The sequence below is a fragment of the Elephas maximus genome, chromosome 6 (genome assembly GCF_024166365.1).
Source record: "Elephas maximus indicus isolate mEleMax1 chromosome 6, mEleMax1 primary haplotype, whole genome shotgun sequence".
NCBI classification, from domain to species: domain Eukaryota; kingdom Metazoa; phylum Chordata; class Mammalia; order Proboscidea; family Elephantidae; genus Elephas; species Elephas maximus.
In genome coordinates, this window is record NC_064824.1 from 99,070,355 (window position 1) to 99,097,901 (window position 27,547).

At 36.3% G+C, this 27,547-nt stretch overlaps 1 protein-coding gene across 1 annotated transcript in view; it reads left to right on the forward strand.

The window, feature by feature from the left end:
- SGO2 (shugoshin 2) overlaps positions 1-24,321 on the forward strand; it is a 34,915-nt gene extending 10,594 nt beyond the window's left edge. The window contains exons 5-9 of the mRNA XM_049887765.1: positions 818-903; positions 9,323-9,564; positions 11,045-14,248; positions 18,800-18,947; positions 24,046-24,321. Of these exons, the coding sequence (XP_049743722.1) occupies positions 818-903; positions 9,323-9,564; positions 11,045-14,248; positions 18,800-18,947; positions 24,046-24,061 (3,696 nt within the window). The 3' untranslated portion in view covers positions 24,062-24,321. The remainder of the gene's footprint in view (positions 1-817; positions 904-9,322; positions 9,565-11,044; positions 14,249-18,799; positions 18,948-24,045) is intronic.
- The last annotated feature ends 3,226 nt before the right edge of the window (positions 24,322-27,547 follow it).

The following is a 27,547-nucleotide window of genomic DNA, read 5'->3' on the forward strand; positions in this document are numbered from 1 at the left end:
TATAGTTTGACAAGGGTGGAAATCTAACCTCCCCATTTGACCTTTGTACCTTTGTCAAAATTTAATAGATTAAATAAATAGGTCTATTTTTGGACTCTGTTCTATTTCATTATCTATTTATCTATCTTTATGCTAATACCACACTGTCTTAATTACTGTAGCCCTCCAACTTTGTTTTCTTCTAAGTCCTTTTGACTATTCTAGGTCCACTGCATTTCCATGTGTTTTAAAATCAGTTTGTTAATTTGGCTGTACTCTCTGTTGCCATTATATACCTTAGCACTGTACTAGAAAAACATGGTTATATGTTGCCTAATCTTATAAAAAAAAAAATCTTGTAGTTTTTATTAAATAATTAAAACATACTCATTTCAGAAAATGTAGATATGCAAAAATTTAAAAGGTGTATTTACATCACCCAAATTCTGAATAAAAAAGCCATTTTAAAATATATAATCCAATATGTAGATGTGAATGTATTACATATATATGTAGAGATATAGTACGTATATGGGCATACACATGTGTATTTATTCCTATGTCAAAAAATTTTTTTTTATACAAGTAAACTTCTTCCAAAAGAAAGTCTGGAAGGTTATATACCAAAATATTAGTTGTTATCTTTGGGTGCCATGATTAAGAATGAACTACGTTTTAGCCTTATCAGCACATTATTCTTATTCAACTATTGAAGGCTAATGGAAGAATTGTTTTATTACTATTGGCATTCTTGTATGATTTAGTACTTTAATAAACATGAATTAATGAGATTAGAAATTTTGCTTCAATTCAGAAAATTTTCTTTGTTTTCAAATAGTTCCATCAGAGTCCCTTTGTACTGCCAGCTAGCCAGAAGAAACGAGTTAGTAAACAGTGCAATTTGATCCGCCTTCCATTTGCAAGGTAATTTCTTCAAAACTTTGTTAAATATTGACTTGGAAACTTCTATCTAAATTAGACTTTGAATAGTTTCTATTTGATTTGCTTCCTTGGAATATAAAAAAAAAAACATTTTAAAATAAATAATGAAAACCTGTTAACATTGCTCTGATAAAAGAAATTGAAGCCATAATCTAATAGAATTCAGTTTTAAACTTTGAATTATTCAGCTTTTCAATAAACCATAGAGAAAGAGGCACAGGTGGATTCTTAGGTATGTGAATTTGAATTACATTGGTTCAGATTACAAAGATTTTATATAACATGATCAGTGTTTGTATATGTTAAGCAATGTTTGGGTTTCACCGACCTGTAGTTACTTACTAAGGTCTAAATGAGATGGTTTGTGGTGTCTTGCTCCAGGTTTTGTGTCTCCAAGATACCAAGGAAACTTACCCCTCCATTTGATAACCAAGCTTGTCTATGGTATCCTGCCACTCTTCAGTTGTTTCTTTCTTTCCCCATGGGTCATCGTTGGGGTCTTCTGCCCCTACACTGCCCCAAGCTTTAAAATTAACTTTTACATTTGCTATTCCCCTCCCGGCCAAAATCCCCATTTCCTGATTAACTAGATTATAAGTCATAGAAAATACCGTAGTTCACACCTATCATTTTAAAGACTGTCATTCAGGCCCAAAGAAGTGAAATGGCTTGATGAATTAATAACATTTATCACAATCCTCTTCCCTCCTTTAGACAGTGTTCTTTTCATTATATAACGTATAGGTTTAAGGCTTTTGTATAAGTGTACAACTAAATGTATGTATATATTGACATTGTATCTGTACCATAGTAAAAAATTCTTAAATGTATCATGTCACTCTGTTCATTCTAGTTTGTTCCATTGATTTGCCTATTATACTGTAAAAATAAAACTAGTATCATATTGCACCAGTACATTTTGCTTGCTATACTTTTGAAATAGTAAATATGGTTGTCTTGTAGCTCCATTACTTAGTTTTCAAAAATGTCTTGGCCATCCTTGTATACTTATTGTTTCATTTAAACATGCAAATCAAGGGTCAACAAGTCTTCCAAAAAATTTCATTGAGTTTTTTTAAGTAAACTTTTGTTTGAAGTATAACATACATATTAGAAAAGCTCAAAAATCTTTAGAGCGTGGCAAATTTTCACTGAGTGAGCACTCTGTATAACCAGTACCCAGATCAAGAAACAGCATTACCAGTGCCTCAGATACCCCACCTTGTGCCCTCTTCTAATCACCATCCACCACCCACTCAAGATAACTACTATCCTGGCTTCTAACATCATATATAGATGGATTTGTTTTGCCTGTTTATAAACTTCATATAATAGAATCATACAATATGTACGAATTTTGTGTCTGACTTCTTTTCCTCAGCATTGTTTCTGAGAGTCATCCATGTTGCTGTGTGTAGTTGCAGATGTACAGATCATTCATTCTCATAGCTATATAGTATTCCATTGCATGATTATACCACAATTTGTCTATTCTTTTGATGAAGAACATTTAATTATTTCCAGTTTTGGGTTATTATAAGTAGTGCTGCCATGTGTATGTCTTTTGATCAATTTAAGTACACATTTCTGTTGGGTCTATAACTCAAAGTATAATTTTTGGGTTTATATATATTTAACTTTAGGAGAAGCTATAAGACACTTTTCTGAAGGGGTTGTACCAATTTACCTTCCTGCCAGCAATGTATGAGAATTTCTGTCATTCTACATCTTCAACACTTGTTACTGTCTTTTTCATTTTGTGGGTATGTAATGGTATAATGGGAAACCCTGGTGGCGTGCTGGTTAAGTGCTACAGCAGCTAACCAAAAGGTTGGCAATTCAAATCCACCAGGTGCTCCTTGGAAACTCTATGGGGCAGTTCTACCCTGACCTATAGGGTCACTATGAGTGGAAATCGACTCGACAACAACGGATTTATTTTTTTTTTAATTTTTATTGTCCTCTAAATGAAAGTACAAATCAAGTCAGTCTCTCACACAAAAACTTATATACACCTTGCTACATACTCCCGATTGCTCTCCCCGCAATGAGACAGCCTGCTCCCTCCCTCCACTTTCTTTTCATGTCCATTTCGCCAGCTTCTAACCCCCTCTACCCTCTCATCTCCCCTTCAGGCAAGAGATACCAACATAGTCTCAAGTGTCCACCTGATCCAAGAAGCTCACTCCTTACCAGCATCCCTGTCCATCCCATTGTCCACTCCAATCCGTGTCTGAAGAGTTGGCTTTGGGAATGGTTCCTGTCCTGGGCCAACAGAAGGTGTGGGGGCCATGATCACCGGGGTCCTTCTAGTCTCAGTCAGACCATTAAGCCTGGTCTTTCTACGAGAATTTGGGGTCTGCATCCCACTGCTCTCCTGCTCTCTCAGGAGTTCTCTGTTGTGTTCCCTGTCAGGGCAGTCATCAGTTGTAGCTGGGCACCATCTAGTTCTTCTGGTCTTAGGCTGATGTAGTCTCTGGTTCATGTGGCCCTTTCTGTCTTTTGGGCTGGTAATTACCTTGTATCCTTGGTGTTCTTCAATCTCCTTTGATCCAGGTGGGTTGAGACCAATTGATGCATCTTAGATGGCCACTTGCTAGCGTTTTAGACCCCAGACGCCACTCTCCAAAGTGGGATGCAGAATGTTTTCTTAATAGATATTATTATGCCAATTGACTTAGATGTCCCTTGAAACCATGATCCCCAAACCCTGGTCCCTGCTACACTGGCCTTCAAAGCATTCAGTTTATTCAGGAAACTTCTTTGCTTTTGGTTTAGTCCAGTTGTGCTGACCTCGCTTGTATTGTGTGTTGTCTTTTCCGTCACCTAAAGTAGTTCTTATCTACTGTCTACTTAGTGAATACCCCTCTCCCACCCTCATTCCCAACCCCCTCTCATAACCATCAAAGAATATTTTCTTCTCTGTTTAAACTGTTTCTCAAGTTCTTATAGTAGTGGTCTTATACAATATTTGTCCTTTTGCAACTGACTTTTAATTTCACTCAGCATAGTGCCTTCCAGATTCCTCCATGTTATGAAATGTTTCACAGATTTATCACTGTTCTTTATCGATGCATAGTATTCCATTGTGTGAATATACCATAATTTATTTATCCATTCATCCATCGATGGGCACCTTGGTTGCTTCCATGTTTTTGTTATTGTAAACACTGCTGCAATGAACATGGGTGTGCATATATCTGTTTGTGTAAAGGCTCTTATTTCTCTAGGATATATTCCAAGGAGTGGGATTGCTGGATCCTATGGTAGTTCTATTTCTAGCTTTTTAAGGAAGCGACAAATCGATTTCCACAGTGGTTGTACCATTTTACATTCCCACCAGCAGTGTATAAGTATTCCAGTCTCTCCACAGCCTCTCCAGTATATATTCTTTTGTGTTTTTTGGGTTAATCCCAGCCTTGTTGGAGTGAGATGAAATCTCATTGTAGTTTTGATCTGCATTTCTCTAATGGCTAATGATCCTGAGCATTTCCTCATATATCTGTTAGCTACCTGAATGTCTTCTTTAGTGAACTGTCTGTTCATATCTTTTGCCCATTTTTTAATTGGGTTATTTGTCTTTCTGCAGTTGAGTTTTTACAGTATCATGTAGATGTTAGAAATCAGACGCTGATCGGAAATGTCATAGCTAAAAACTTTCTCCCAGTCTGTAGGTAGTCTTTTTACTCTTTTGGTGAAGTCTTTGGATGAGCATAGGTGTTCAATTTTTAGGAGCTCCCAGTTATCTAGTTTTTCTTCTGCATTGTTAGTAATGTTTTGTATACTGTTTATGCCATGGATTAGGGCTCCTAACGTTGTCCGTATTTTTTCTTCCATGATCTTTATTGTTTCAGATTTTATATTTAGGTCTTTGATCCATTTTGAGCTTGTTTTTGTGCATGGAGTGAGGTATGGTCTTTTTTCATTTTTTTTCAGATGAATATCCAGTTATGCCAGTACCATTTGTTAAAAAGACTGTCTTTTCCCCATTTAACTGTTTTGGTTCCTTTGTCAAATATCAACTGTACATATGTGGATGGATTTATGTCTGGATTCTCAATTCTGTTCCATTGGTCTATGTATCTGTTGTTGTACCAGTACCAGGCTGTTTTGACTACTGTGGTGGTATAACAGGTTCTAAAATCAGGTAGAGTGAGGCCTCCCACTTTGTTCTTCTTTTTCAGTAATGCTTTACTTATCGGGGCCTTTTTCCCTTCCGTGTGAAGTTGGTGATTTGCTTCTCCATCTCATTAAAAAATGTCGTTGGAATTTGGATCGGAATTGCATTAGATCTATAGATCACTTTTGGTAGAATAGACGTTTTTACAACGTTAAGTCTTCTATCCATGAGCAAGGTATGTTTTTCCACTTGTAGGTCTCTTGGTTTCTTGCAGAAGTATTTTGTAGTTTTCTTCGTATAAGTCTTTTACATCTCTGGTAAGATTTGTTCCTAAGTATTTTATCTTCTTGGGGGCTACTGTAAATGGTATTGATTTGGTGATTTCCTCTTTGATGTTCTTCTTGTTGGTGTAGAGGAATCCAGCTGGTTTCTGTATGTTTATCTTGTATCCCAATACTCTGCTGAACTCTTCTATTAGTTTCAGTAGTTTTCTTGAGGATTCCTTGGGGTTTTCTGTGTATAAGATCATGTCATCTGCAAATAGTGATACTTTTACTTCTTCCTTGCCAGTCTGGATGCCCTTTATTTCTTTATCTATCCTAATTGCTCTGGCTAGGACCTCCAGCACAATATTGAATAAGAACGGTGATAAAGGGGCATCAGCATCGGGTTTTTGGTTTTGGATGGTGGTATAATGAGGTTTCAATTTTCATTTTTATGGTAACTAATGAAGTTAAGCATCTATTCACATGTTTATTTTTTTCTGTTGGGTTGTCTTTTGTTTTCTTACAGATTTTTGACAGTTCTTTGTATATACTATGCCTGAGCTATTTGTATATTACATATATCTTCTCCTACTCTGTGGCTTGCCTCTTCACTTTCTTAATGGTGTCTTTAGGTGAACAGAAGTTCTTTACACAGACGTGTGTGTGTGTGTGTGTGCATAAAAAACCAAACCCATTGCTGTCGAGTCGATTCCGACTCATAGCGACCCTATAGGACAGAGTAGAACTGCCCCGTAGGGTTTCCAAGGAGTGGCTGGTGGATTTGAACTGTCGAACTGTTGGTCTTTTGATCAGCAGCCTGAGGTCTTAACCACTGTGCTATCAAGGTTTCAAGTATATATATATATATATTTCCATTTATAGTTAGTACTTTTGGTACCCTTTTAAAGAAATCTTTACCAATTCAAGATCATAAGGTGTTCTATGTTTTCTTTTAAAAGCTTTATTATTTTCCCTTCACTTTTAGATCTTCAGTCTACCTAGAGTTTTTGGGTATAGTATGAGGGAATGGTCAAGAATCATTTTTTTCATGTGTTTATCTAGTTGACCTTATACCATTTGACTCAAGGTCCAACTTGAGTTTAACCAGTTGACCATTTTTTGAAAAGACCATTCTTTCCCCACCTCACTGCCAATCATTTTTGTCATAAATCAGGCAAGGAGATTAAGAGATTGCTGCTAACAAAAAGGTCAGCAGTTTAAATTCATCAGCTACTCCTTGGGAACCCTATGAGGCAGTTCTACTCTGTCCTATAGGGTTGCTATGAGTTGGAATCAACTCAACAGCAATGAGTTTGGATTTTTTTTTTTGGATATATATGAGTTTGTTTCTCAACTCACTATTACATGAGTTCTTTTGTCAATACCACAGTTTTAATTATTAGCTTTTTAATAAATCTTGCTATCTGATAGTATAAGTCTCTAATTTATTTGTTTTATTACTTTGGCTATCCTTGACCCTTTGCATTCCCATGTGAATTTTATAGTCGGCTTGTCGATTTACACACAGTTGCACACACTGCTGGAATCTTGATTGGGATTGTGTTGATTCTAGTTCATTTGGGGGAAAATTAACATCTTCATAAAATTGAATCTTCTGTCCAGGGACATGGTATAGTATTAAGTATAATGGTTTGTAGTTTTTTGTGTAGTTATTGTGCATAATTTTTAGATTTATTCCTATGTATTTGATGTTTTTATTGCTATTCGCAATGTTATTGGATTTTTTATTTCATTTTTTCTTAGTGCTAGTATGTAGATGTACAGTTGATTTTGTTATATTAACCCTGTTTCCAATGACCTTGCTATTAATTCTAATAGCTTATCTATTTTTTTTTTTATAGTTGTTTTTTTTTTTCATTTTCTTTGGCTACAGTTTTGATATTTGTGAATAGTGATGTTTTTGTTTTTACAGAATTATTGCAATCACTACTTCCTGTTCAATACTGAATACAAGTAATGATAGTGGGTATTATTATTGTGTTCCCATCATTAAAGATGGTGTTTACTCTTGGGTTTTTGTATATTGTCTTTATCCAGATTAAGGAAGTTCTCTTGTACTCCTGGTTTGCTGAGAGTTTTTTTCAGCAATGGCTGCTGAATTTTATCAAATGACTTTTCTGTCTCTATTGAGAAGATACTACTTTTCTCCTTTTTTTTTTTCCTACTAAGGTGAAGAATTACAGCATTGATTTTTGAATATTAAACCACCACTGCATTTCTGCAATGAACTCGTCTTGATGTGATGTATTCTTTTAATACATGCTGAATTCTATTTGCTAATTATTTTTTGGATTTTTGTATGTATGTTTATGATGTAATATGGCTTTTAATTTTTCTTTGTTTTAATGCAGTGTGACAGGTTTTGGCATTTAGGTCATACTGGTTACAGTAAATAGATAAGCACTTTTTTTTTATGTATTTTCTGGAAGTATTTGTGTAAAATTGGTGTTATTTCATCTTTAAATGTTTTGAAGAATTTCTGAGAGTCTAGTTTTTTTCTGGAGAGGTTTTTAATATCTCGTTTCTTTAATACTCTGTTTACATTGAATGTATATGCTGATATATTTAGATTTCTATCTATCACCTAGTTATTTTCTATTCGACCCACTTGTTCCTTTTTTTCTCTTTTATTGAATAACAAATGTTTTTTATTGTTTAAGGTTTCCTGTCTATTATCTTTCACTGTGCCTTTATGATTATCCAATTGATAGCAATATTCATCCTTGATTTATTACACTAATACAAATTAATCATTTTACCACTTCCTCAGTAATACTAATATCTTAAAAAAAAAAAAACCCAATGCTGTCAAGTCGATTCCGACTCATAGCGACCCTATAAGGCCAGAGTAGAACTGCCCCATAGGGTTTCCAAGGAGTGCCTGGTGGATTCAAACTGCTGACCCTTTGGTTAGCAGCCATAGCACTTAACCACTACGCCACCAGGGTTTCCAATACCTTGGAATGCTTTAAAAACACCATATTCCCCTGTCTTGCCTTTTGTTGTTATTATTACGTAATTTCATTTTGTATGTATTTTGATCCCATAAGCAATTACTTTCGTTGTTTTGTGTAGCCAATATGAATTTATAATGACCTACATGTTTACCTCTTCTATTGTACACAACCTATCCTGCATTTGATATTTCTTTCTGAGATAATTTTACTTCTGCCTGAAGAAATCCTTTTTTATTTATTTTAGTGCAGGTTGACAGGCAATGGATTTGCTTAGTTTTGTTTCTTTTCTGGAAACATCTTTATTTCTCCTTCATTTTGAAGGATATATTTGCAATTATAGAATCTTACATTCGGAGTTACTTTCTTTCAACACTTCAGAGATGCCATTGCTAGTAATTACATTTAAATTTTACATATTTTTCAATATTTTTTTCTCACTATCAAAAATTTCTAAATATCTGATTTTTTTTTAGAGTACAAGGCAAGATCTTTAGCATTAGGGGGTATTAATCTTTGTTCTTTGAATTCAAGAATGTCGGTTTATCAGATCCTTTCTGTGAGTTTCTGTCTCCATTTTCCCTGATAGATTTAACTACTATAGGAATATCGTTTTCATTTCTGTGGATGCTTTTTGGAAACATAACAGACTTATTGCTAACATAACTTTATGTACAGTTATACTTGTTAGAAGCCAGAGGAAGAGTTTTGGGTATTCATAGAACTAAGTATAAGAAAAGTATAAATATGATATATAGGTGTTTGTAAGGGTGTTCAGACTTCATTCATTTCTTTAGTATTATTATCCCAATACCCCAACTAGTGGCTATGGAGATAAGAAAGCATTTCTATTTTACTCCAAGTTCTGTGCTACTAAAAACTACCTATTAGTATCTTCATTAAGCACACAAAGGTTCCTAGGTGGGTTTGTGGTTGGATCGTAAATAAATGGAATATAGAAATCACTATTCATGCAATTTTCTAAATAATTTTTGTAAGATATAAAATTCCTTATTCCAGAATTTCCCACTTGTCTGTAGGGTTCCATTAACTTCAAATGATGATGAGGATGATGAGGAGGATCATGATAAAGAGAAAATTCAGAGTGACAGCAACATTATGTCAAAGTTATCACCAGATATTTCTTCTTTGGTATCAATGAGACAACCTTTATCAACTCAGTATAATTTGGAATTGTCATTTCTTAAAGAAAATAACCAGAATGTGCATGGTTTAGAGGATTCAGAACACATTTCTTCTGTTGTTGATGTACTTTCCAAAGGTGAGATTGTTTTAAAAAGTCTTTTTGAATATTCATATGAAATAGTTGTATCTATCTGATTTTCTTCTTGAGGTCAATAATGTATAGACAGTTAATAAGTTAGATCCCTTATAGATTTCCTCATTTCTACTGTTTAAAACTGTTGATGAAATATTTAATTTAAAAGTAAATATGTTGATAAGTGTCAGATCCACAGTAGCCTAATACTATTACTGTAGAAGCAGTGTTTAGAAATGAGCTGGCCTAAAGAGTATTTTCTTGGTTTCCTAGCATATTGTCTTAGTTATCTAGTGTTGCTATAACAGAAATACCGCAAGTGGATGGCTTTAACAAAGATAAGTTTATTCTCTCACAGTTCAGTAGGCTAGAAGTCCAAATTCAGGGTGCCAGCCCCAGGGGAAGGCTTTCTTTCTGACAGCTCTGGAGAATGGTCCTTGTCATCAGCCTTCCCTTGGTCTGGGAGCATCTCAGTGCAGGAACCTCAGGTCCAAAGGACATGCTGTGCTCCCGGGGCTGCTTTCTTGGTGGTATGAGGTCCCCAACTCTCTGCTTGCTTTCTTTTCCTTTTATCTCTTCTAAGATAAAAGGTGGTACAGGCGACACCCCAGGGAAACTCCTTTTACATTGGATCAGGGGTGTGACCTTAGTAGGGGTGTTACAATCCCACCCTAACCCTCTTTAACAATAAATTACAGTCACAAAATGGAGGACAACCACAAACGGATACACACATTTTTGGGGAGACATATTCAGTCCACGACACATATGAATCAAAATATCCCATATACGTATTTAGTTTACCTTCTCCTTTTTGTAGATAAGAAAATTGGGGTCTACATAGATGTACTGACTTTTTCAATATCATGATCATTCAATAGTAAAACAAAAGCTCGAGCCTGTGTAATAGTTGAGCAGGAGAAAATGAAGACACTTATTAATATGATATTTGTAAATGATAACCCTATGCTTGTATTCTGTGGTGCTTATGTATTTGTCATAGATTTTCAGGTTGGAATAGGGAACCATAAATATATTGAATTTTGAGCTTAGAATTATTTTTCATTTCTGAAAAATTATATATTTACATAAACTTTAGTGGCTTGTCGATTGCCTTTTTATCTTTATCAGAGTTATTACTGTGATTTGGGTTCATTTGCTGGCATCCCTCCACTTTAGAAATATTTGTTAGTGGCTATACTTTGGCTGTACATCATCCTACTGTTGGGGCTGAGACACAGTGAATTTTCAGTATGTATTTTCCATAGATATAAATGTAAAACGTGGCTTACAATTATTCTGATTATTTACACTTTATTTTTATAAGCACAGATTCTTAATAGTATAACAATCTTAACAAAACACATCCTACAAAAATCATATCTGTGAAAGAGCTTGCTTTCTAATTTCATTTGTTTAAAATAGTAAATTCCTTTTCACTACTTATTTCTGAATTTTCTTTGTTTCTATTTGTTTTATATAGAAAGCCATTCTCATTCAGACCAAAGTTCCAAGAGTTCCCAAATGAGTGAGATGAAAAGTGTCCAGTCCATCAGCCACAGAAAGGAGAAACCATCTAGTAATGTGACTGAAAGGAAGAAGCATGTACCATCTTGGGAGTCAAATAATCCCTCTGCAAACACTGCTTTTGTGGGAGATTTAGATCAACAAATGATTCCAAATCCGGATTTAAATTGGAGTAATGAGATAAATAATCATACTGATAAAACAAATACTAAAATGCAAGAAGAGGTACAGTGCCTTCCTGGCTCATCTTCTGAGCCTGTTAGTGAACCTAACGCAGAGGGCATGAATGAAGTCCAGGGTAATGATGACTTACAATTGCAGAAAACTGTGTATGACGCTGACATGGATTTAACTGCCGGTGAAGTAAGCCAAATTATTACAGTTTCAACATGCACTAAAAATAGAAGTAATAAAAAAACAAATGATTGTGGAATGAAAACTTTCAGAAAAGTAAAAGATTCAAACTCCAAAAAAAAGAGAGAAAGATCAAAGAAACAATTTAAAAATACTTTAGGTGTGGATATTGAGGAAAAGATTGAAAACAGGCCAGAGAGATCTGCTTTTGTAGATGGCAAAGGCGATTCAGAAGATCCAGACTTTGTCTTCAGTTCTGAACAGCTGGCTCACTTGAACATACCGAAGAAAATAACCCTTCATAATGACTTGGATCAGGATGACGGACAAAGTACACAATGTGATAAAAGGAAAATAACGTATTTAATGAATGAGCAAGAGGAAATAAGCTCTTTCTCCCAAAGTTCCGGTAAATTCCAGCAGGAGAATAAACTTGATATGGGTCAGATTTCCCTTACTTGTAATAAAAGTAAAGCTTCGAGACAGACATTTGTGATTAATAAATTAGAAAAACATAACTTAATCCCAAACCAAAAAGATAAAGAAACCATTTCTGAAAACCTAGAAATCACAAATGAATTTCAAACAGCTGATATTTCCACCAAAGATAATGGAAATTTACATAATTGTGAGACCCAGGATTTGTGGGGCTTGAAAAAGCATGTCACCGATATGCAACCTGTTCAGCAAAATGAATCAAAAGTAAATAAGAAGCTTAGGCATAAAGTAAATCGGAAGACAGAAATAATTTCTGAAATGAACCAGATCTATGAGAATAATGATAAAGATGTGCATGACCTAGAAAAAGTTGACTTTTTCTTCCAAGCCCAAGAGAATAAAGAAACCATCTCTGGAAATGTGGAAGTCTCAAGTGAGTTTCAAACACTTGCTCTTTCCAACAGAGATAATGGAAACCTGTGCCACTGGGAGATCCACAATGTTTTGGGTTTGCAAAAGGAGATCACCAACATGTACCCTCTTCAGCAAAATGAGTCAAAGATAAAGAAGTTTAGGCAGAAAGTAAACCGGAAGACAGAAATAATTTCTGAAATGAATCATACAGATGATAACAAAGGTATTCATTGTCCAGAAGAGGGTAACTTTTTTTCCCTAACCCAAAAGGATAAGAACGACATCCTTGAAAACCTAGAAAACTCAAATGAGTTTCAAACACCTGATCTTTCCACCAAAGATACTGGAAACCTATGTGATTATGAGACTCAGAATATTTCAGGGGTAAAAAAGCAGGTTCATGATATGCAACCTGCTTATCAAAATGAATCAAAAATAGATAAGAAGCTTAAGCAGAAGGTATGTCGGAAGACAGAAATAATTTCTGAAATGAACCAAATATATGAGAATAACCCAGAAAACAGGAAATTCTTTTCTGTAACCCAGAAGAATAAGGAAACCATCCCTGAAAACCTGGAAAATGCAAGTAAGTTTCAAATAGCTGATTCTTCCACCAGAGGTAATGGAAACCTATGTGATTATGAGACCCAGAATATTTTAGGCTTGAAAAAGCATGTCACTGATATGCAACCTGCTCAGCAAAATGAATCAAAAATAAATAAGCTTAGGCAGAAAGTAAATCGGAAAACAGAAACAATTTCTGAAGTGAACCAAATAAATGACTATAACAATGAAAGTGTATATGACCCAATTTCTGAAATGAACCAAATATATGAGAATAACCCAGAAAACGGGAAATTCTCTTCCCTAACCCAAAAGGATAAAGAAACCGTTTCTAAAGACCTAGAAATCACAAATGAATTTCAAACAGCTGATCTTTCCACCAAGGATAATGGAGATGTATATGATTATGAGACCCGGAATGTGTTGGGTTTGAAAAAGCATGTCACAGATATGCAGCCTGCTCCGCAAAATGAATCAAAAACAAATAAGAAATTTCGGCAGAAAAGAAATCGGAAAACAGAAGTAATTGCTGAAATGAACCAAATATATGACGATAATGACAAAGGTATGCATGGTCCAGACAGCAATCTTGATTTTAAAATAAGTAAATATAAAGGGAGACCTGAATGCCAACGCATTAGCAGTGGATACTGTATGGAAATCAACAGTAATGAAAAGGAAAATTGTGATCAAATACCCAGTCCTTACAAACTAATTAAAAAGCATAGGAAAGAATCATCAGGCAAGGCAAAGAACATTTTGCCTAAAGGTAAGCACAAAACTAGTTTGAAGTTAACAGATTGTTCACAGACTTCCGTCTCCTTAGAGTCAGGTTTAAAACAAAGTACTAATGAGTCAGATTCTAATGCTAGAAGCCAAATTGAACTACATGGAAATCAGAGGCAAAGCACTAGGACTCTGAATAAAAAAAGAGATTTCCCCTTTGTAGAAGTGATAGGAGAATGCCAGGTCAAAAAAGTAAATAAAATGACACCCAAATCAAAGAAAAGGAAGACCGACAGAAATCCTTCTCCAGATAGTCATGAAGAAATGGAGATAATATCAAACACTGTTCAGGGAAATTTAGTTGAATCTGAACAAGTTGATAAGGAAAAAATTTTGGAGAATGAGAAAGTTGTCAAAATTGAGCCAGACTTTTACAGAAAGGCGTTTAAATCTTTATCGCAAATACATTTACCTAAAATACAAGATTCTTCTAACACTGTTTTTGAGGATTCAACACCTTTGAGTATTTCTTCTAGTAAAAATACAGTAAGAGAAAGTTTTGTTCCAACAAGCTCACCAGTCTTTCATGTAAGTGATGATGTACACGAGAAGATGAGAGAGATGAAATTTAAAGTCATCCGGAGAACACAAAAATCAGGAATAGGTAAGTCAATACCAGATATAATCATGTCTTTATTTTTTTCCCCTTCACTTAGACAGTAAGGTATTTCCTGTTTTAATTGACATTTTTTATGGAATTTTAAAACAGTATATACCTGTATAGCCTGACCTATAAAAACAACGCAAAGGAATTTAAAGAAAGTGTAATACTTTGAGAAGAGACCAGTGAGAGTATCTTGGGTGTTTACGGCCTACAAAACTGATTTGGCCTTTACCACAAACTTTTCTGTTAGTGGCGTTAGGTAATTTCCTATTACTTTTCTTTTTCTTTTTTTAATTGTGCTTTAGGTGAAAATTTACAGCTGAAGTTAATTTCTCCTACAAAAATTTATGCACATATTGTTTGGTGAGATTAATTGCAGTCCCCACGATGTGACAGCACACTCCTCCATTCCACCCCGGGTTCCTTGTGTCCTTTCAACCTGTTCCTGTCCCTTTCTGCCTTCTCATCCTGCCTCCTGACAGGAGCTGCCCATTTGGTCTTGTGTATCTGATTGAACTAAGAAGCACACTGTTCACATGTATTATTTTTTGTTTTATAGTCCTGTCTAATCTTTGAAGAGTAGGCTTCAGGAACCATTTAGTTCTGGGTTAACAGAGTGTCTGGGGGTCATAGTTTTGAGGGTTCTTCCCAGTCTCTGTCAGACCCTTAAGTCTGGTCTTTTTATGTGAATTGAGTTCTGCTCTACACTTTTCTTCGGGACTCTGTTGTGTTCCCTGTCAGGGCGGTCATTGGTGGTAGCCTGGCACCATCTAGTTCTGATCTCAGGCTGATGGAGTCTGTGGTTTATGTGGTCCTTTAGTCTCTTGGACTAACATTTTCCTTGTGTCTTTGGTTTTCTTCATTCTCCTTTGCTCCTAGTAGGATGGGACCAATTGATGCATCTTAGATGGCTGCACGCAAGCTTTTAAGACCCAGATGCCACTCACTAAAGTGGAATGTAGAACATTTTCTTAATAAACTTTGTTATGCCAATTGACCTGGATGTCCCCTGAACAGTGGTCCCCAGGCTCCAGCCCCAGGTACTCCGTCCCTCAAAGTGTTTGGGTGTGTCCAGGAAATTTCTTAGCTTTTGCTTTGGTCCAGTTGTGCAGACTTCCCCTATATTGTGTGTTTTCCTTTCCTTCACTGAAGTTGATCCTGGTCTACTATCTAGTTAGTGAATTCCCCTTCCCCTCCCTCCCTACCCTCATAACTATCAAAGAATGCTTTTTTCAGTGTTTACACCCTTTCTTGAGTTCTTATAATTGTGGTCTCATGGAATGTTTGTCTTTTGTGACTGACTAATTTCACTCAGCATAATGCCTTCCAGATTCACCCATGTTGGGAGATGTTTCACAGATTCGTCATTGTTCTTTATCGTTGCATAGTATTCCATTGTGTATATTCCATAATTTGTTTATCCATTCGTCTGTTGATGGGCACCTAGGTTGTTTCTGTCTTTTGCTATTGTGAACAATGCTGCAATGAACATGAGTGTGCATATGCCTATTCCTGTGACAGCTCGTATTTCTGTAGCATATAGTCCTAGGTGTGGGATTGCTGGATGATATAATATTTCTATTTCTAGCTTTTTAAGGAAGTGCCAAATCATTTTCCAAAGTGGTGGTGCCATTTTATATTCCTCCCAGCAGCGTATAAGTGTTCTGATCTCTCTACAACCTCTCCAACATTTATTATTTTGTGTTTTTTGGATTAGTGCCAGCCTTGTTGGGGTGAGATAGTATCTCATTGTAGTTTTGATTTGCCTTTCTCTAATGGCACAGGACCAGGCAGTGTTTTGTTCTGTTGTACATAGGGTTGCTATGAGTCAGAGGCAACTCGATGGGATCTAACAACAACAACAACAGCTAATGATCAAGAGCATTTCCTCATGTGTCGTTAGCTGCCGGATTGTCTTCTTTGGTGAAATGTCTGTACATATCCTTCGACCATTTTTAAATTGGATTATTTGTCCTTTCGTTGTTGATGTGTTGCAGTATCTTGTAGATTTTAGAAAATAGACCCTTATTGAATATGTCATACCTAAAATTTTTCCCAGTCTGTAGGTTCTGTTTTTACTCTTTTGGTAAAGTCCTTTGATGAGCATAAATGATTCTTAGGAACTCCCACTTATCTAGTTTCTCTTCTGGTGTTTGTGCATTGTTTGTTATGGTTTGTATACTATTTATGCCATATATTAGGGCTCCTAATGTTGTCCCTATTTTTTTCTTCCATGATCTTTGCCATTTTAGATTTTATATTTAGGTCTTTGATCCATTTTGAGTTTATTTTTGTGTATGGTGTGAGGTATGGGTCCTGTTTCATTTTTTTGTAGATAGATATCTAGTTACACCAGTACCATTTGTTAAAGAAACTATCTTTTCCCCATTTAACAGACTTTGGACCTTCGTCAAATATCAGCTGCTCACAGGTGGATGGATTCATGTCTGGGTTCTCAGTTCTGTTCCATTGGTCTATGTATCTGTTGTTGTACCAGTACCAGGCCGTTTTGACTACTGTAGCAGTATAATAGGTTCTAAAATCAGGTAGTGTGAGGCCCCTATTTTGTTGTTCTTCAGTAATGCTTTACTTATCCAGGGTCTCTTCCCTATTCATGTGAAGTTGGTGATTTGTTTCTCCATCTTGTTAAAAAATGCCATTGGAATTTGGATCACGATCCTTTTTCATATGTTTGAAGAAAATTAAGTGTTTTAAGTGAATATAATAATGAATTCCACTGGTTTTATTTTACCAAAGACAATTACAAGTTTCTTAAGGGCAGGCCTATTTTCCCATTCAGTAGCACTTATATTTTATGTGATCAAATCATTGAACTAGGTATTGTAGAAGATTAAAATATAAACAGTACCAATTCTTCTCTGCATACAGTCATGTAAAAGTAACAAATGGAGGTGTGAAATGTGGTTAGTACTTTAATGAAAGCACAAACATTATGCTAACAGGTTATGATGGAGAATAATTTTGACTAGAGGAATTTACAAATACTTCGCAAATTGAGTAGCATTTCAGGCCCTGAAGGATAGGTAGGATTTTTACCTTTAGTGTTTCTTTTTTATTTTTCCCCAGTTATTAAAATAATATTAATTTATTGCAAAAAATTGAAGGTAAAGAATCAGAAAAAAGCAGGAAAAAAATCACATGGAGGAACTACAGTCAACATTTTGACGTATGCATCCGTACGTTAATGTGTGGATTTTAAAGTTTATATTTGAAATCATACTATATATAAAGTTTTGTATCCCACTTTTTTTCTTCATCTCAAATTAGACATTTCCGTATCAATAAGAATTTTCTACAGGGACCCTAACATTTCAATATATGTATATAGGACACAAGGATTTTGATGGTAAGGCTGTTCCAGGCAAAAGGTAAAAGATAACACTGAAGCAAAAGAAGTATGAAGGTCTAGAATTGTAGGTAGGCTATGTTAGAGAACTGGTGACCCATTTTTCATCTCTGTCCTCTTCATGGTGCCTTCACTGCACAATCAATGACACATGAATGAGTGTGCAGTCATTTGTGCAAGTTTCTGAACAGAGTTGAACCGTGAAGAATTTTTATCAGCCCATGTGCAAATTCAGAATAAAAATGTTAGAGGCTACTTTTCCTCTCAAAATTATTGGAAAAATTTTAACTGATTTACAAATATTTTATTGCTATTATTGTAACATTTAAAATGATAACTTGAAAATTGTTAAGTTTTAAAATGTGTTGACCATGATTTGCAAACCACTACACCCACTGCTCACTTGACATGGTTAGGTTCCAAAGACCAGGCCGTTATACAAAAATCAGCTTTATGCAAGAGTTGGACCGTGTCCACTCTTTGGCACCGGTGTCCCCCTGGTTGCTCGCCGCTCATCGGGCGCCCCCAGTGCGTCTTAGAATGTGCGTGCCTGGGCGGGCCCCACTGGCCCACCACACCTTCCCCACCACGTCAGAATCCAAGGTGGTGGTGGTGATGGTGGTCGGAGGTTGCCGGCTACCTCCGAGCAGCAAGGGCCAGCCATCACCAGGCCACGCCCCAGGTTTCCCGTGGATCGCAGTGCCTCGCCTCCCTACCATCCCTCTCAGCCAGCCCCAGAGAAAGGCCTCAGTGGTGGGCGGCTCCCGGGCCTACGGGCTGGTAAGGTGCAGCCGCCTGGGCCCAGCAGAGCTGCAGAGGTAGCAGAGGGCCTCTTTGGAAGAAAAGATTTCCGAGCGCCTGTACTCGACTCCCGCGGACCAGTCTCCCACAGTCTGCTCTCGCTTGCCTGGGGTCTGGCCTGGCGCCTTCACCTGACCTGGGTAATATGAACCGCAGGTGGCCTGCTGGCCTCACTCCTTCTCACAGACCTCACCCTCTGCTACCCCCTCTGCCTGGCTCCTCGTTAATGCATGAAACAGGCGCATAGTAGATTTTTTACTATTCGAATGTGAAACGTCAGATAACAAGATAGTTGATAAGTAAGGAGTAGGTGTATATTTTCTATATCTACTATTATTTATTTTTTTTTTTTACAAATATTTGTGAAAATATGTTCTCTTTAGGTGATAGAACGCTACAGGACTTAACGAATACTAGTTTTGTTTCAAGTAACACTCCTCAATCTGAAAAGGCAGAAGATCCATCTTCAGAACTGCCAGGCAGAAGAAGAAGATGTATTCCTCTCTCTTTAAAAGAGCCAAGTCTCAAAAGGTTAGTATTTCTGTGATATTAAAGTGGTTTTAATATACCATTGTAAAATATATTCTTAAAAACTCATTCCTGAATTAGTATTGGACACTTCTGAAGTAAATTGTTTGGGTGACTGTAAAGTTGCTGTCTTGTCTTCTAGAATTTATGAACATTGGGGGAGAGATGCTTTCAGTCTGTGCATCCTGTTCTCAGATTTCCAGCCACTGATTTTACCATCCATTGGTAGATCTCACCTGCAACAAGTTATTACTGTGATGCTTGCCCAATGATTTTCTATTTGCCTACTTCCTTCTACGGTTATTAATGAGAATCCTTCTGTAAAGCAGAGCTGTCTCTTCTCCCCCATTTATTTAAATCCAATACCGTGATTATTTTGTTGATGAAATTATTTGAACTTTGGCCATTAGGAGTTCTTTCAGGTTGGCTCCTGTGTCTTTTCAACAAAACCACATACTATTTTGAACAGTTCCTTATTTTCTGACACAAAGGTTTTTCAGACTCAAGTTTTTCCTGCCAAAGTCCTGGAATCAGGCACTTTTCTAAGGAGCCTGGTTCCTTTGATTGGAGAATGGTGTTTAGTAACCAAGATCTGGGATGATTTTGTATATGTATATATATAATTTATCATGTTAAGAAAGTGTCTTTCAGTTCTTGAATGTTTTTATCATGAACAAGTGTACAATTTTCTCAAAAGCTTTGTCAGGATCTATGGAGATAATCCTATTCTTTATTTGCTTAGATTCATTACCATGGTGTATGGTGATGGGTTTTTAATATTGATTCAACCTTGCATTCCTGGAATAAATCCCACTGGGTCATGGTAGATGTTTTCCATAATGTGATGTTGGAGTTTGTTCCCTAAAATACTTTGTTAGAATATATGCACCAATATCCATAAGTGATATGGGTCTATAGTTTTCTTTTTTTTAACTCTCTTTATCTGGCCAAGTATCAATATTATACTTATTTCATAAAAGGATGCTTTGAAATAATTTATGGAGCATTGAGACAATCTGGTCTTTGAATATTTGGTAGAATTCCTCACTGAAACCATCTAGACGTGGTGCATTTTTTGTGGAATCCCATTGCCGTTGAATTGATTCTGACTCATACCAGAAACCCAGTGCTGTCGAGTCGATTCTGACTCATAGTAGCCCTATAAAAAAAAGCCCTATAAGACAGAGTAAAATTGCCCCATAGGGATTCCAAGGAGCAGCTGGTAGATTCAAACTGCTGACCTTTTGGTTAGCAACTGAGCTTCTAACTGCTGCACCACCAGGGCTCCTGTTTTATAGAGCAGTTCCTTAACAACACTATTTCTCTTGAGAAAATTGGTCCGTTTAAGCTTTCTCACTCTAACGGGATCAGTTGTAGCTATTTGTATTTCCATAGGAAATTATCCATTTCAGCTAGGTTTTGAAATTTATTTGCTTAGAAGTCTACAGAGAATCTTATGAATTTTTAAATATCTTTCAATGATTGTTTCTCCTTTGTCATTTATCGTTTTTTATATTTGTACTTTTCCTCATTTTCTTCTGCAAGTTTAGCTAGTGGTTTGTCTATTTTGTTAACTTTTCTAAAAAAAAAAAAATCAGGATTTTGATTTACTGATTACATCTACAGGAGCCTGGGTGGCACAGTGGTTAAAGCAATCAACTGCTAATCAAAAGTTTGTGATTTGAAACCACCAGCGGCTCTGCGGGAAAAAGATGTGACAGTCTGCTTCCATAGAGATTTATAGCATTGAAAAGCCTGTGGGGCTGCTATGAGTTGGAAGCAACTTGACAGCAGTGGGTTTGGTTTGGTTTTGGAATTAGATATACTGTTTTTTTTATTCTGTGCATTTAGTTCCTGTTTTTTCTCTACTCCTTCCTTCTTTGTGAACAGAGTTTTCTTTAGTTTATTTTGTTTTTGTTTTCTAGTTTTTGGAAGTGGGAATTCAACCAATTTATTTTTATTCTTTTGCTTACGTTGGTAAAACTGTTTAGTGCAAATGAATTTTCCTCTGATCAGTGCTTTAAATGCTCCCCATAGATTCCAATACATAGTGTTTTCATTTTTATTATTTGTTAATTTCCCCTTTTACTCAGGATTTGTTTAATAGGAAGATTTTTTTAAATTTCAGTTTTCATTTGCAAGTTCTAATTTTGTTACATTGTGCTTAGAGGTTTTTTTTGTAGTATTTCTACCTTATGGAAATTAATGATGTTTTCTTTGTGACCTAGTATATGATCAGCTTTTTTAACTGTGCTGTGAGTACTTGAGAAAAATGTGTATTTTCTGTTGATCCCATTGCTGTTGAGTCAATTCCAACTCATAACGACCCCATAGGACAGAGTAGAACTGTCCCATAGGGTTCCAAGGCTGTAATCTTTCCGGAAGCAGACTGCCACACCTTTCTGCTGTAGAGCAGCTGGTGAGTTTGGACTGCTGGCTTGCAGGTAGCAGCTGAGCACTGAATCACTGCACCACCAGGACTTCTTTGTATTCTCTATTAGAATTCAGTGTGTATCTAAGATTTACCCTATTGACTATGTTGTAGAGATCTTCTGTCTCCTTATTTATGTTTTTGAACTGTCTCATACTGAGAGTAGATATTAAAATCTATTACTTATTGTGTTTCTAGTTATGTCTCCATGGATCTCCTGTAGTTTTTGCCTCATAAAGATGGTTGCTCTGCTATTTTGTACATGTTGTTATGTTCTTTTTGTTGTTAGATACTGTCGAGTTGGTTCTGGCTCACAGCAACCCTGTGTACAACAAAATGAAACACTGCCCGGTCCTGAGCCATCCTCACAATCATTGCTGTGACTGAGGCCATTGTTACAGTTGCTATGTCAGTCCATCTCACTGAGGGTTTTCCTTTCTTTTGCTGATCCTCTACTTTACCAAGCATGATGTCCTTCTCCAGGGACTGGTCCCTCCTGATAACATGTCCGAAGTACCTGAGACAGAGTCTTGCCATTCTCACTTCTAGGGAGCATTCTGGCTGTACTACTTGCAAGACAGATTGTTCGTTCTTCTGGGAGTCCATGGTATATTCAGTATTCTTCGCCAACACCATTGTTTTAATGCATCAGTTCTTCAGTCTTCCTTATTAGTGTCCAGCTTTTACACGCATATGAGGTGATTGAAAATATCATGGCTCGAGTGAGGTGCAAAATACCAACACAAAATATCAATAGCAACAGAACCAATGGTATTTTGTGCATAAATATTAATTGTTATACATTCATTGTGGATATTTCTTTTGCTATTTAAAATGCCCACTTTTGTCATGTACGGTGCTTTGAGACTTAAGAGATAAAGGACTTTAAAATGTATTTGTATTACCTTCCTGGTGACTCCAGTTACTGCTGTCCTAAATAGCTCTGTTGGTCACTCCATAGCAGCAATTAGCTTCAGTCAAGATCTGCTCTCACGGAGGCTACCAGAAGTTTTGATATACCTGCTGCATTCCATTCCCAATTCCAAAAAGACAGAAAAAAATGGATGACAGTTGAATTGTCATCACTCTTAGTATTTATATTGAGCTTACATTGTGATTTTTGCTTTAAAAATTGCTGTTTGCCAAAAAACCTGTATGTACGATGTATCTAAATTAGAATAGAATAGTATTTCATTACAGCATTTTGCTGTATTTTAGTAATAAGTAGCTCTTTTGAAATAATTAAATTCTAATTATCCAAGACAGTGGTATTATATTAGCTCTGGGGAGGGACACAGAGGAGAAAGAGAGACTTACTCTCCTTTTAGCCTTTTATACCTTTCTAATTTGGGACCATGATGCATGTATTTCATCCAAAAACTATGTGTGTGTGTATATATATATATATATATATTTATATAAATAATGTAAAGATAAACACAATTCCACTTCTTGCAACATGATGTACTGGGAGCATGATCAATCCTATTACTGAAAAAAAAAATTAAGTTAACTGGATAAAACAAACAAAAAGCCTTGAATGCATTTGCTAGCTAGTAGGAACTGAAGAAAAGCTCAGATAAGGGACCTAATGAGTGCAAGAACCCAGAGAGGTCAGTGGAGACTGAAACTGGTTTTTGCCTTGAGGGCATTGGATTCACAGCCTTAAGCAACGGGGGACAGAAGACAAATTCTAGGGTTCAGCTGAAGTGAAGACTCTTAATAGTAGGTCTTCTTTAATATAAAGTTGGGCCGCAGTAGAAGCACAAACTAAAAATAATCTCCCCTGAGAATTTAGAACCATAATCTAGCCTTCATGCAGATTGCAGCTAGAAGTCACACTATCTGGAAGGTGAGGATTTAGTGTAAGTAATCCATGACTTGGAGTACCCCTGGTACAAATGCAAATTCTCTCTAGAGGAACCCTCCCTCATCTCAGGCACATTTTTCACAGATTTAGTTGCAAGGGAAATAGCTAGCTCACAGTAAAGAAAACACTGAACACACAAGGGAAGAAGACACTAGCAGAAATAACTGATAGCAGAATCAGATAGAGAATTTAAAATAAGTATGTTTAATGTTTCAGGAAGTAAATAGAGGCTTGAAAATGTTAAGATGTTGAGTGAAAAAAGCAAGTCACAGAAAACACATACAGTATGATTTCCATTGATAAAAAGGTCAAACACGGACAAAACCAAAGAACAAACTTTTAAGGAGTACAATACACAGGTAGTAAAAAAAAGCAGTGTAAAGAAAAGCAGAAAACTGATTAACACAATTCAGATAGTACTTACTTCTTGGGGAGCGGAGGGATGTGGTCAGGCTTCAGAGGGGTGGTAATATTTTATTTGGGAGCCTGGGTGGTAGGCACATGAGCATTTATTTTATTGTTTTTAAATTGCACATGTTCATATATTCTGTATGTATGCTAAAGTTCATAATAAAAGAAATACATAGCAGTAAAATTAATGTATGAAATCTGTGTTGATTAATTTTTCTTATAAACCTTATTTTTAATTCCCATGATCTTTGAACATTTCAAATATATAGCAAAGCCTGGGGTTTGAGGAAGCTGGTAGGATGCAGCCGGTTTCTTCTCCATGTTTCACAGTGTCAGCATTAGTTAGTTAGGGGTTGTTATCATTATTAATCCTGTTTTCTGCTTTGCAGGAAGATGAGAAGATGAGGTGAATTTATGGATACTGGTTTTCTGAATTCTCAAAGCGTGAAGAGTCAAAACAGATAAAACTGTGATCAAGAAAATGAAACACTTGAAAAGCGGTTTTTTGTTTTGGTTTTTCATTTTTTGCCTTCCAATGGAGTATTGACTTACCCATTCTTATATTTAGATGTATGTGTATAAAATAGCTATTCTGTAATATTAGTCTTTTAAAATCATTTTGGTCGTCATATAACTTATCTTTCTGTTCATCATCTAAGCTTCTTTCTGCCTAAGAGCCTTTAACCAAATAATAGCTATTGTCCTTTTAGCCAAATAAAGTATATCAATAAATACTTTTGCATTGGTTTCCTTGTTGTATGCCTTTTTTTTTTTAATCATTCAGTATATGATGAAATCTAGAAGGCTTTAAAAATCTCTTCCTGTCCTGGCCAGTTTCCTCTCACCCTTTGTTCTGCTACTTTTAGAAATACTTTTTTAGGTGCCAGCTTCTATATTAGTTCTATAATATGGTAATCTAATGATTTGGGGTAAAGGATTAACTTCTCAGGCTCTTTGGAATTTGTTTTTTATGACTTTATTTATTTAAAGATTGTTTACTATTCCAGGGTAAAAGTCATAAGTTCCTATTCACATCTGAGATCAGTTCACATACTATATTCAAATGGCTAATCAAATTCTTTTCTGCCTAGAAGGAAAAGCCTTGACAATCTAAGTTCTAGCTCCAGGAACCCCTTTTCTTAGCTCCTGAGGTATTAATAGCAACTGAGCAGTGCCCTCCTCCTGAGGTCGCCTCCAAATTTCTAGGTTCTCATAAACCCTACCTTTTTCCTTTTTACCCTGTTTGGTTCCTATACATTGCTGAAGGGAATCCAAAATGATATAGATCTCACAGAAACGATTTTGACAGTATCCACCAAAATGGTATATGCATTTATCATTTAACCCAACAATCCTACTTTTAGGAAAAACAAAAACCAGACCCATTGCTGTTGAGTTGATTCTAACTCATGGTGACCCTATGTGTCACAGAGTAGAACTGCTCCATAGCGTTTTCTTGGCTGTAATATTTATGGAAGCAGATCACCAGGCCTTTCTCCATGGGACCACTGGGTAGGTTCAAACTGCCAACGTTTAGGTTAGTGGTGGAGTGCAAATCGTTTGTGCCACCCAGGGACCACTTTAAGGAAAATAGACCAAAAATTGGAGCTACCTAAATAACCATCAATAGGGGACGGTTTAGTTGAAAGCAAACTGAAATGAATGAAAATAACTTTCTATCAAGTTGATGACATAAACACAGAAAACAGAGAAACTTGACCTTAGAAAAAGTATTTTGAATTTTTATGGGAAAATGTTCTAGGTGTGTTTAATAGAGTATACTCTAAGGATAAAAAGAACTGTAAAAAAATCTTAAACCTTTAAAAAAAAAAACTTATTCGCTAGTTTTATTGCTACTGTAATATTGATATGGTTATTTTGAAATAAATATATAGACGGGATAAAGCAATTATGTTAAAGCTTTAGAGCAAGGTTTTTTTTTTTTATTATTGTGCTTTAAGTGAAAGTTTACAAATCAAGTCAGTCTCTCACAAAAAAACTTATATACACCTTGCTACATACTCCCGATTACTCTCCCCCTAATGAGACAGCCCGCTCTCTCCCTCCACTCTCTTTTCATGTCCATTTCGCCAGCTTCTAACCCCCTCTACCCTCTCATCTCCCCTTGAGGCAAGAGATACCAACATAGTCTCAAGTGTCCACCTGATCCAAGAAGCTCACTCCTCACCAGCATCCTTCCCCATCCCAATGTCCACTCCAATCCGTGTCTGAAGAGTTGGCTTTGGGAATGGTTCCTGTCCCGGGCCAACAGAAGATCTGGGAGCCATGACCACTGGGGTCCTTCTAGTCTCAGTCAGACAATTAAGCCTGGTCTTTTTACGAGAATTTGGGGTCTGCATCCCACTGTTCTGCTCTCTCAGGGGTTCTCTGTTGTGTTCCCTGTCAGGGCAGTCATCAGCTATAGCCAGGCACCATATAGTTCTGGTCTCAGGCTGATGTAGTCTCTGGTTTATCTGGCCCTTTCTGTCTCTTGGGCTGGTAATTACCTTGTGTCCTTGGTGTTCTTCATTCTCCTTAGGTCCAGGTGGTTGAGACCAATTGATGTATCTTAGATGGCCACTTGCTAGCATTTAAGACCCCAGACACCACTCTCCAAAGTGGGATGCAGAATATTTTCTTAATAGATATTCTTATGCCAATTGACTTAGATGTCCCCTGAAACCATGGTCCCCAAACCCCTGCCCCTGCTACGCAGGCCTTCGAAGCATTCAGTTTATTCAGGAAACTTCTTTGCTTTTGGTTTAGTCCAGTTGTGCTGACCTCGCCTGTATTGTGTGTCATCTTTCCCTTCACCTAAAGTAGTTCTTATCTACTAAAAAAAATCCCTCTCCCACCCTCCCTCCCTCCCCGTCTCATAACCATCAAAGAATATTTTCTGTTTAAACTATTTCTCAAGTTCTTATGGTCTTATACAATATTTGCCCTTTTGCAACTGACTAATTTCACTCAGCATAATGCCTTCCAGATTCCTCCATGTTATGAAATGTTTCACAGATTTATCACTTCATTATCGATGCGTAGTATTCCATTGTGTGAATATACTATAATTTATCCATTCATCTGTTGATGGGCACCTTGGGTGCTTAGAAGCAAAATTTTTGCCATAAAAGAAAAGAGGTACAATTTTAAAATTCAAGAAATTAAAAAAAAAAGTGCAGTCTGAAATTGTAATTAGAAATATCAATGTAAACTCTTGCTTTTTACACTTCTTTTTAAAATTATGTATTTCCTAGCTGTAGCCACTGAAAGTGTCTAAAAACAACAACAGCTCGTTAGCAATGAACAATTTTAGCGTCCAGATTGTGCTTTCTAAAATGCTGTTTCCCAGTAAAAGGAATCAGTTCTCCTTGTAGAAATAGCTGATTCCAAGTCTGGGACAGGATATAGACAAGGTGAGCCTGAGACACCTTATGCCAGAAAGCAAGGAAATTATCAAAAACTAATGTGACCATGTCAAAAATACGCACGTGCCAACTTGAAGAGACTCCCAGTGGCCTAAAATGGGACAAACCGAGCATCAGTAAGAATGATGAGTATAATTGATTACAGCATATTAACTGCAGAAAACGTCACCAATTCCTAATGATTAAAAAAAAGAAAAAGAAAAGCAAGACAAAGCATACTGGGTACCACTAAAGCATTAACTCAATACTCTGAAAATTTATAATTTAAAGGAAAATATTAAAAATATGTCTTGCTTTTCTGGTATGAATATATGTGTACAGGTAGTCCCAACTTAAAACAGGGTTCTGTTCCAACAAATCCACCATAAATTTGTTCTGATGTAAGTCAAAATACATCTTTTTTGTTTTTTTACTTTCTATTATTACTGCCTTTTATTATCAGTATCTTTATAAATCCAATCTTTAT